Below are 12,060 nucleotides of genomic sequence, written 5' to 3' on the forward strand. Positions count from 1 at the left end.
TCCTTGCTTTCTCGCTCCACAACCAATACCTCTAAATATTGGATTAGTTCAAAACCCAAGTCCCTGTAATGGCCAGGAATGCCTTACACGATCTGTCCGTCTACGCTCTGCTCCCTGGTGTCCGTGGTGTTGCTCAGACTCATGAGGCTCACTTGCAGGGTCAGGGCCTCTGCTCCTGCCGTTCCCTCTGCATGCAGTGTGCTCTCTCCAGATACCGACAGGGCTTGCTTTCCTACTCCTTTGCCTTCCCCAAATCCCACCTTCTCTGTTTGCTACTTTAAGATGCTACATTTTAGACTAACGTGTCGTGCAACAAGAGAAAATTAGTAACACAGAGCAAGGAATGGACTATGGTGGACACTGGAACACGCTGCTCACGTCACCCTTCAGGAAAGGTTTATTGCCCCGGCTTCCAAACGCTGCAGGCAGCCAGCCTCAGCCAAAGACGGCCACTGCGCACAAGGTCACACCACCCTTTCCAATGGGGGCCTTCAAATGACTGACCTAGGTCTCTCCAGAAGGGGGAACAGCTCTGGAAGGCCATGCCGTCTCCAGGGCTCCCAGAGAGTCACCTGAGGTTTCCATGGAGGCTGACTCCCACAGCTTGACCTCTCCCTCCGCCCGATCGATCTTTTCCCGAGCCGTCGCTTCCACAAGATGTCCCTCAGTAACCTCCTGGACACTAACCACAGTCTCAGAATCTGCTTCCCAGAGAACTGAGGCTGCAACCACTTATCAGGCTCCAGGAAAATCGACTGATCCTTTTACTGGGATCACATTGAATATATAGGCCAACAGACATTCTTTAGGCTACAGAGACACCTGTCCATTTCTTGAAGCCTACTTTGGGTCTCTCGGTATGGTTTTGAGGCTTTCCTCCTCTAGGTCTTGCACAATGCTTGACTCCTTTACTCCTACATATTTCATCTTTTTTCCACAGCTAATGTAAATGGGGATTTCTTTTCCATCATATTCTCTCATTTGTTACGGTTTGTATTTATGAAGACACTGATTTTTGTACATAACTTTACAATCTGTGATCTTAATGCATTTTTTATTTAATTTTATTACTTGAGTTTTCTAGCATACTTTTGTCACTTATAAATGGAGATATTTTCCCTTATTCTTTAAAAATGTTTATCCTCTAGTTGTTTTGATATACTAATTCCTCCTACAGTAAAGGAGAGAAGGGTGCCTCAGTCTTGGTCCCTCACCCAAGTGGGAACTCCTCTACAATTTCCCCAACACAGAAGATGCTGGCCATGTTCATGTTAGGATTAAAATATCCATGTTAAGGAAGCACCCATCACTCCTATTTTTAAAAAATCAAGAACATGCATTGAATTGTGTTGAAGACCTAAAAGCCTTGTCCTTGCATTAGAGTAAGATGAACTTGGTCAGGACATACTTTTTTTGTAATATGCTCACAACTCAGCATCATCTTTGATTTCACATCTACCTACACGGCTTACATTCACTCCATCAGACAAGTTTTTGGTGTTACCCCTGATACACGACGCTCATTTGCTCACTCTTCACCTCTTCCAACTCTACTCCCTATTCCAAACCCATCACCTTCCATCCGGTCTCACACATGGTTTCTCTATTTCCTGTCTCACACCCTTGCCGTCTATTTTGTACAAATCCCTCCAGAAGCTGACCATACCTACACTAAAATCCAACATCCTTATGTGGCAAATAAGGCCAATTTTTTTTTAATTTTTTTTAAACCTACTAACTTTTCCAACTCTCCATTTCACTCACTTTGCTCCAGCCTACACCCACCTTCTTACTCCTCAAACACTCTAAACCTCTAAGCCTGCATTCAAGACCTTTACACGCTTGCAGTTCCCCACCCCCCAGAATATTCTTTCCCCATATCTTGTCATGGCTTTCACATTATATAGGTCTTCACTCAAGTGGGACAGTATGAGTACCTTCCTTTCCTCATCATCCTCTTTAAAGACAGAGTAAGTAACAGGGTGGGGAAGGTAGGCAGCTCTATCTCCTACTTTGTTTTTCTCCATAGCACTTACCTTACAACCATATGAAATTAGATTTCATTGTTTATTTTCCACTTCCTAATCAGAATAAAAGCTTCATGAAGTCAGAGTCTTTGTGTTACTGACTACTGTATCCACAGCACTTAGACTAGGGCCTCCCGCAGAGTAATCACTCACTAAATATTCAGTGACTAAAGGAACGGACGGACAGTACAAGAGACCGTGAACACCAGCTACGGCAGCTGACCAGCTGCCAGGGGCAGACCACCTGTACATCCTTGCTTGCTCCAGCATCAGTATGTGCGCACGTGTTTAAAATTTACCTCTTCTCTTAGCCTTTTCTGCCGCTGGTGCACGTACAGTACACTGGTGGCGATTAAATGTCCCTTTTGTTTAATTCATAGGTTGACAGAACTAGAGAAGGAGTAGGTATCACTGAATATCCTTGACATGGAAACAAATCCATTAAGTAGATCACTGCATTACCCTCCCCTGGGACAACAGGAGTATATTCCCATTATACATGGAGTAATTTTGTTAAATTGGTTAAAACTTTTTTTTCCCTAGAACATTGCCTATCCAACTTTCATTTTCCTTTCTTTTGTAACATCCTCGAATATTCCTTTGAGAAACAATCACTTCCCTTATATGTATGCAAACAGGATTGTTAACCGAAGTGTCTTTCCCTCTTTTGGTCAATTAGACACTCACAGAAGTGTTCACCCAGAAATTTGGGAGAAATTTCTCCCAGAAATTTGATACCTGTACAAAGTATTGCAAAAATATGGGAAACTGATTCAAAATGTTAGTGGTACCAGAAAAAGAATGGCCATTAGTTCCTACTCTAAATTTTTTTATCCTCAAAAATATTTAAAGACTAAGATAGCCCATGCAGAATCAGGATTTAAAAAGTGTAAAATCGTGCTCAATTTTTAAAATAAACTAAAAATGAAAATCAGAGAACTTATGAACGCAATTGAATACTGAGCCCAAGAGCACAGGCAAAACAGAACAGCAGCTTTTAAAACATTGTTCTTGGGGCACCTGGGTGGCTCAGGTGATTAAGCATCCAACTTTAGCCCAAGTCATGATCTTACAGTTCTTGAATTTGAGCCCCATGTCGGGCTCTGTGCTGAAGCTCAGAGCCTGGAGCCTGCTTTGGATTCTGTGTCTCCCTCTCTCTCTGCCCCTCCCCCACTCACGCTCTGTCTCTCCAAAATGAACAAACATTAAAAAAACAAAACAAAAAACTATAAAAATAAAATAAGAAAAATAAAACACTGTTCTTAAATTTAAAATACTGTTCTTTTGCATGTTGCCTTATTGTTGCTCCCTTTAAACTGTTATTGGTTATTTTGTAAAGGTCTAGAAGGAGACGGCTGTCAGATGTGAGAACCGAGTCTGCAGTGTTACTATGAACGGTCCCTGTACCCTCAGCCTGGGTGGCCAGCCCTCCAGCGAGCTCCCAGTGAGCATCTGCCATGGTGGTACTTTGTCCTACCAGCAACGCTAACGCAGGCCACTGCCATCAGCGCGGCTCAGAACCTGGGTAGGTGCCTCTATGGCAGCGCTCAAGTTACGAGGAAGGCTGACAAAGGAAGTCTGTGGCATTTCAGCTTCAGTGGAAGGAGTCTCTGCCTCAAAACTAAAACCAAAAGATGAGGAATTCCTCAAACACAGGAAGAGGGTTCAGATTCTTTGTGTTCAAAAAGACTTTTAGATTTTGCCACAATACTTAATTGTGTTCCAATGATGAAACACACAGAGGGTACGAGAAGAGTCAAAATGAGCTTTCAAGAGGATCATAAAAGTCACATTTGTAGACAGCTATGTAAAAACCTTTGCTACCAATGGAATAAAAAATGGCAACTGTACCTTGTAATAACGGAAGTAGTCTCTCTCTTGCAACTTTTTTATTTTGGGGAAGATTTTGAAGGTATTAAAGTTATCAATGCTATCAATATCACACAAGCAATCATCCAGGACTCCGGTGACCTGTGGGGGGAGATATAAATATATACATAAAATTTAGACTATGTGAATTTCTGATATTCTAACTTTAAACAAACCTGTAATATTATATAAAAAATGATAATCTATTAATTCAAGGTAACTAGTCTTCACTGATTGAGATACAAAACATTAAAACAACCATTTACATTTTACTATGGCCAATTAAGTAAAACACAATAGAAAGGTCAGATAACCTATTCTGAAGAACTAAGCATTACTATTTAATGGCCAAAGAGAAACAAATTAAATGTTCCTTCCCTTCCCTAAACATACATAAAGTCCAACAAGTAGCTGGAATGCTAAATAAAGCAATTTCTTCCAAAATCAACCTAGAAGTCACAGACTGTGATAACACTGCCGTAGAAACCCTATCTTCCTTTTCCAATGCCATTTACAGAACACTTATGCCATAGGCATGGTGCTAAGAACATTATGTGCTACCTCATTTATTTTTTTAGATATTGCCCTTTCATGTAAATTTTTGTCAAATTCTTGATTTTTGTCAGTAAACCACCATAGTTTTTTAAAGATGTTTTCATTGTGATAGGGGCTGGGGTAAGGTATACAAAATTATCACGTACTTATTTCTAACTCTTAAAGACAACTACTAAGACAAAAACCTATCACCAAATTTTTTAAAATTTAGAAATTTTAAAAAATAGAAATATGGCTATTTAAGTCCCTTTCTAATTATATCCATCTCCCTCCCCCGGAGGTAGAATATCTTATTTATTTTTCTTTGTGATTTCATCACATGCAATATATCCTGAAACAATATACTTAGAGGATTGTTTTTGAACTTTACTATTAATGGAATCTATTGTGGGAATTATTCTGCGATGAGCTTCTTTTGCTAACACTTTATTTTGACATCTAGCCAAAATAATGAGTTTTGTAGTAGCACATTCATTTTCCCTGCTGTAAATGTTACATTATGTGAAAATATCACAATGTTATTTGTTCTACTGTTGACCCATAAGGTAGGCAGAATAATGCCCCCCAAATATATCTATACCCTAATCCCTGAAACCTGTAAATATGTTATTGTACGTGGCAGAAGGGACCTTGCAGCTGTGATTAAGTTAAGGATCCTGAGATGGTAAGCTTATACTGGATGGTTTAGGTGGACTCAATACTGATACCCTTGGAAGAGGAAGACCAAGAGTGTGAGTCACAGAGGCACTGGAAGCTATCACACTACTGGCTTCTAAGACAGAAGAGGCCACGTGCTGGGAACACAGCAGCCTCTAGAAGCTTGGACAAGGCAAGGAATGCTTCCCACCTAGGGCCTCCAGAAGGAAGGCAGCCTTGATTTTATCCCTGTGAGACCCATGTTCAGACTTCCGGCCTACAGCATTATAGGATCCTAAATTCATATTGTTTTAAGCCACTAAGTCTGTGGTAATTTATTAGAGCAGCCATAGAAAACTGATACAATCCATAGTTAGGTTTCCAAATTTAGCTAAATAATGCTAAACATTTTTCATGATCTCCTTATGTATATGTTTAAGAATCTCTCCAGCTGATATGCTTCAAGTGGAATTACTATAGCTCATTTTCAAAATAGGTTACCAATTTACAATCCTATCCAGTAGCAGATGGGAATTACTGCTGAATTATATCCTTACCAATATTGGATACTGTTTTAATTTTTGCCAATCTAGTCAGCATGAAAGGATATCTGATCTTTGTACTTATGAGGTATAATGTTTTGTTTTCTAAGACATTTGATAAATGCTTTATTTTTTTAATGTTTTTTTATTTTATTTTTTGAGAGACAGAGAGAGACAGCGTGAGCAGGGTAGGGTTAGAGAGACAGGGAGACACAGAATCTGAAGCAGGCTCCAGGCTCTGAGCTAGCTGTCAGCACAGAGCCCGACGCAGAGCTCAAACCCACAAACCATGAGATCATGACCTGAGCTGAAGCCGGACGCTCAGCCAACTGAGCCACCCAGGTGTCCCTCTAAGACATTTGTATTTCTTCTTGTGTGAAATACCTGTTTGTCTTTTCATTTTTTTTTTTAAAGATTTTTTTTTTACATTTATTTATTTTAGAGAGAGAGAAGACAGGGGAGGGGCAGAAAGAGAAGGAGAGAGTCCCAAGCAGGCTCTGCACTGCCAACACAAAGCCCAATGCAGGGCTTGAACCCACAAACCGTGAGATCATGACCTGAGCCAAAACCAAGAGTCAGATGCTTAACCAACTGAGCCACCCAGGTACCCGTTTTTTTCACTTTTCTACTGGGTTGTCTTTTTCATACTGACATCCAGGAATCTGTACTGCTTTTTCCCCTATTCTATTACATTCTTCTAAAATTCCAGTCACACAAATTAAACCAGGTCTTTTTAAGCTCTCTTTAAAATCTGCTATCCCATTATTTTTCTGGGCTTCATTCTGAATTTGCATTTATTTTCCATTCATTTATTTATGCATTCAACATATTTGAGGACCTACCTAACATGAGCCTTGCACTGTTATAAGTGCTGGGGATGAAGAAGAAAGAAAAAAAAGACTAAAATCTCTGCCCTCCAGGAACTTACATTTTCAGAGGAAAGAAAAAAATGAATAAGCAAAGTGCAGAGTCTTTCCGATGGTGATAAAGGGACAGGAAAACTAGGGAATGGAGAGGGGCAGTGCAGCACTGAGCTCCTAGGATTTTAAAAAATATAATTTACAAAGGGCTCAGTGAAATGTTGGCAAATTCTGGCAACATTTAAGGGGGAAAAGTAACAGGCCGTACTACACGTGTGGGAAGCGGGGGAAGACATTCCAGGCACTGGAATACAAAATACGAAATCCTGGGGCAGCACGCTCACCTCAAGTTCCTGCCGGACCAGAGGAGCACTATGTAGTATGTAAAAAGGAGAAACAGGAGACCACTGTCAGACTCTGGCCTGTACTGGAACTCGGTGTCTTCTCACACCCACCCATTCTCCCACTCTCCATCACCATGCCCAGGTGGGCGCCCAATTCAGTTCTGGTATTATCTGGAGTCAAAACAGACCTCACAGATTAAGGGCTCAGTCACACACCACTGTCCCCACATTAGGTATCACCACCAAGCCCCAGGCCACCTGTTCGCCTGACTGACAGGCTATAAATTGGAGGTCCCAATGACTCTCAAGTTCAGTAATTTGCAATGGCGCACAGACCCAGAGAAACACTGAACTCTACTGGTTTCTTGTTAAGAATACGACTCAGGAAGAGCCAAATGGAATAGATGGGCACATAGTGAAAGGTATGAGGAGGTGCAAGCTTAGAGCTTCCGTGCCTGAGCCCACCCCCCTCCCTGCCCCCACAAGTCTATATTTCGTCCACCTGGAAGCTTATCAATCTTGTTTCAAGAGCTTTTATTTTTTTTTAATTTTTTAATGTTTATTTTTGAGACCGAGAGAGAGAGAGGGAGAGAGAGAACGAGTGAGGGAGGGGCAGAGAGAGAGGGAGACACAGAATCTGAAGCAGGCTCCAGGCTCTGAGCTGTCAGCACAGAGCCCAACGTGGGGCTGGAACTCAGGAACTGGGAGATCAAGACCTGAGCCACATCAAGAGTGGGATGCTTAACCGAATGAGCCACCCCAGTGCAACACATATGCAGATCTCACGCAGAGAATCCTGTTCTGGAGACTTTGACAATCAGTTATATAGGTGGTACTTAAAGCCAAGAAGCCCAGTGAGATAACCAAGATAGGGGAAAGAGTAGAAGGTCTGAAACCTGAGGTTGAAAGAACTAGTGGTTGGCAGCAGGGGAGAAGCAAGCAAAGGATATTAGAATGGTTAGCCTGAAAGAAAGGAAGAAAATCAGAAAAGTACAGTATCCTAGAAGCCCAAAGAAATAAAGTATTTCAAGGAGAGTAAGCTATGAGCTGTCGGGGAAAAATGCTATCTATAGGTAAAGCTAAGGTTTAAAAACTACTGGTGTTAATGACAAGGAAACATTAATGACCTTAACAAGCACAGCTTCAGAGTGGTAGGGGTAAACGTCTGACTGGAACAGGCTGGAGAGAGGACCAGAATAGGAGGAATATAGACAATTCCTTTGAGGAGTTTTTCTACAAAGGGGAACAGAAAAATGGAGCCGAGCCAGAAGAGATGGGTGGGTCAAGAGAGAACTTTAAAATAGAACTAACAGTATGTTTTAGGATGACAGTAACAGTCCATCGGCCAAGAAAAAATTAATGATCCAGGAAAGAAAGAGAAGATTTGCTCAAAACACAACCCTGAAAGAAGGAACTGGGACCTAATACAGGAGAGGAACTGGCCTTTGATAAGAGTTCACCGTTCATCTATGGTAATCCATTGGAAATCAAAATGTGTGGGTACAGAGACAAATGGGTGAATAGATATGGATTACATGGATTAATCCCATTTTGTTAGTGAAGAATAAAACAAAGAAAAGGAAAAGTGGGACACCTGGAGGGGCTCAATCGGTTAAGCATCCGACTTCAGTGTAGGTCACGATCTAATGGTTCGTTAGTTTGAGCCCCACATCAGGCTCCGTGCTGACAGCTCAGAGCCTAGAGCCTGCTTCAGATGCTGTGTCTCCCTCCCTCTCTGCTCCTCCCCCTCTTATACCGTCTCGCTCTCTCAAAAATAAACATCAAAAAAAAAAAAAAAGGAAAAGTATTGGAGAATTAGGAAAAGACAGAAAATGGTTGCCCGATTCAGGAATCATTTCTTCTGATAGAATCAGCTTTTTAATCCATCCATTGAGTTTTTAATTCCATCTCTAGAAATCCTATCCCATTATGTTAAAACATCTTTTTGATCATTCTTTAAAATCTCTTGTTACCTTTGCATAGTTTCAGGTCAGTGACTATTTTTGCCCCCCACCCCTTTGTGAATTTAAATAATTCACGATGTCTCATGTGTTTAAATTATGTCTCATATTTTCAGAATCTAAGATTATCTAAGGTCTTTTTCCATAGTCTAGATTTCTAGTACCTCATTCATGGCGCCTTGTGTTTTGAGATTTCTTTTACTATTAGCTGCTCATTCTCCTTGGCAGGGTCTCTTCAAGACTTCTTTAGGTACTGGGTTGAAAGCGAATCCCTCCAGAGGGGATGGATCTTTGCTTTCACCAGTAAGCTGGGGGCATACCAACCTGGGGCTGCTATAAATTAAATTTCCCACTTGAAGCTCTTCCCAGCACAGGTGGCATGAAATTGGCCTGCAAACCTTTATAAGAACAACCTCATGGATACAATTTCTCGAGGGAGTTTCCACGCCCGCGCCCCCGCCCCCCTTCCCTAGCAAGTTTCTTACTTTCCCCTTATTCCTGGTAGGATTCGTTCCTCATAGTGAGGGTGTAGTTCTTGGGAGTTCCAGCTTTATGATGGGGTCTTCTTGTAGTTTCCTCTTTGGGCACACGGCCTTTATTTCCTGTCCACTCCACACCAAGGAGATATTAAAGCAAAAACTCAAGGTCTTCAGGGTTTGGGGGAAATCCTCAGGGTAATGGACTGGAACAGCACGGTTCCAGTCTCATGATCTGACTTTCCATGGGGGCCGGAGGCGGGGGAGCTCCATGTATTCTTTGATTTCATGCCACCTCAGAAATGCATTTAGAAAGATTTAAAAATACATCTGACTAAAATTACTTCTTTACAGGAAGATCAACTTGTCATATCATTTGTATGCACTACGTCTTTAGTTTCTAGTGTTTTCCAGACCACAAACACATTTGCATTCAATTTATAAGAAAACGGGGTAGGAGATATACAAATGCCTATCATTTTAAGTGTCCAAAAATAACTTTATGCTTTCATTGCAAAGAGACATATTTAATATATTCCTCTCCTTAAATGATTTCTTTTAAATGGAGGTATTTTTTTAAAATCTAACTGTTCCCTTGTTGTAGTGGGCTTCCCCCCGCCCCAATTTAGGATATGTAAGAGATATGAAAGACCTTTCTTTTCTTAGTTCCACTTTTTTTTTTTTTTTTTTTTTAATTTTCCTGGGTCTCTCTCTGATTTCTATACTCTGAAGAAGCAGGCATACTGAGACGTTAGCACAGAAGAAAACGGGGTCTATGAGGGTCCAGTTCAACCTCCTTCACTTAACAAGTGTGATATTAGTCTTGTAAACTTTTTGAACTTCAGTTACCTCAATATCCCCACTTCTGAGAGGTATCCAATAAAATGAGATCATGTATATTTAAACATGTTACAGATTAAAATACTATCTAAAATATGCTCCAATGCTATATTAGAAAGTAACACTGGAAACAAAAAACAAACGTATCCATTTTTGAGAACTGTTTGGCACAATGCCACTTTAAATATGCACAAATCTTTAATTTTTAGACTACAGGTATTCATTTGGAAATGATGAAATTACATATATTCATTTGGATACAAAACTAAAATTTTACTTAAATTGCATGTTTAACACACAATTATAAAACATTAACGTGTAATTAGTAGATAAAGAAGACTAAAATAAAGCTTCTAGATCAATGGCAATGTATACAATTAATATATGGTATTAAAAGGAAAAATAAGAAGAATCTCATTTTAGAAAAATATCTAAATGTATATTCCGCTCACACACAATCACCCAACCAGTAATTAGAAAATAATTCTGCTGGGGGCACCTAGGTGGTTTAATCGGTTAAGCCCTGGCCTTTGGCTCAAGTCATGACCTCACAGTTTGGTCTGTGAGTTCGAGCCCCGTGTGGGCTCTGTGCTGATAGCTCAGAGCCTGAAGCCTGCTTCTGGGTCTCCCTCTCTCTCTGCCCCTTCCTTGCTCTTGCTCTTTCTTTCTCTCTCTCAAAAATAAACAAATATTAAAAAAAGAAGAGTTTTGCTAATGATAACTTAGGAGATTTGCTTTTTAGAAATTTAGAACTATCTATGCCCAGATCCCCACTATTTCAGTGTTTTCTAGGCAAGGATTCAAAAGGTAGTTCAAAGGATAATTGCATTACAGCTACTTACACGGCTTGTTTAAAATTGCTGATCCCTGGGGCACATCCAGATCTGCTAAATCAGAACATGTGGCAGTGGGGCCCGAGAATCTGCATTTTAACATGCTCACCAATACCAAAACCACGTCTGCCCCTTTTATTTTTAGCACATCGTTCATTTGGAGGAAAAAAATACCCAAACATGAGCCAAACAGAATATTCAGCCATTCTGGGACTTAGTGCAGCTCACCCTAACGCCCTGAAAACAGCGTGTGAATAAAGTCAGAAAAACATGTTTACGAGGCCATGCTTGCAGCTTCAGGTTTTCTCAGCAATGAGTATTAATTGCCTGCAATGACATCTCCCCTCATTATCGAGCCGCCTGAGACCCTGTTTCTCTCTCTCTCAGCAGCTTTGCCACTTTGCAGCAGGTGCAGACAAGGCGCGGCAGCACCTGGCAGTCTATTCAAATTCTTCTGTAGAACAGCAGCCAGCACCGCTCTCCAGGCAAAAGGCTGGGGTCGGCTAACCTTCCCATGTCCAGCGCGTTGAGGCCACGTCTGTACTAACACACGGTTCACAAAGGCAGTCCCAACTCTAGTGTACCCGCCTGCCACCACCTCGCTGCTCAGCTCAAAGACCTCCAAGGCCAGACACCCCCCCGCCCCCACCCCCGGCTCTTGCTCAGGCTCATCTGGAGGTGCCACAGGTTGGGTGACAATACAGGAGACCCAGCAAGGAAAGATGCCAGAGCAAGGGGTAACAGCCGAGGGGGCTCTCGAGTCCAAAAGTTCAAGAAGTTACTAAGTCCCGTCCCCCTCCCCACCCACCTCACTTCTGCCCGGCGCTCGGTCCCCCTCCCCTTCGTGTCCCCCCTCCCTCCCTGCTGAAACGGAGGGCTTCACCATTTTTATGCGTGTTGTCTCCCCCAAACTGCTGATGACGTTTCAGTTCCCAGACCCTCTCCCGCCACACTCCCAGCCGCTTAAAAAATCAGAAAAGGAAAACGAAAACACCTCAGGGGACCGTCACCATCTTCCTCTTTCTGCAGCCATCACCCCGCGAGCGTCGCCATCCCCGCACACGGCACGCGGGGTTGCGGACGTTTCCTGGACGTGACGGTTCGGTTCCGGACCCCG

The 12,060-nt window shown here is 41.9% G+C and overlaps 1 protein-coding gene across 1 annotated transcript in view; it reads right to left on the reverse strand.

The window, feature by feature from the left end:
- ERO1B (endoplasmic reticulum oxidoreductase 1 beta) overlaps window positions 1-12,060 on the reverse strand; it is a 55,000-nt gene that overhangs the window by 42,527 nt on the left and 413 nt on the right. The window contains exon 2 of the mRNA XM_029931638.1: window positions 3,879-4,004. Within this exon, the coding sequence (XP_029787498.1) occupies window positions 3,879-4,004 (126 nt within the window). The remainder of the gene's footprint in view (window positions 1-3,878; window positions 4,005-12,060) is intronic.

The sequence above is a fragment of the Suricata suricatta genome, chromosome 2, assembly GCF_006229205.1.
Source record: "Suricata suricatta isolate VVHF042 chromosome 2, meerkat_22Aug2017_6uvM2_HiC, whole genome shotgun sequence".
Lineage (NCBI taxonomy): Eukaryota > Metazoa > Chordata > Mammalia > Carnivora > Herpestidae > Suricata > Suricata suricatta.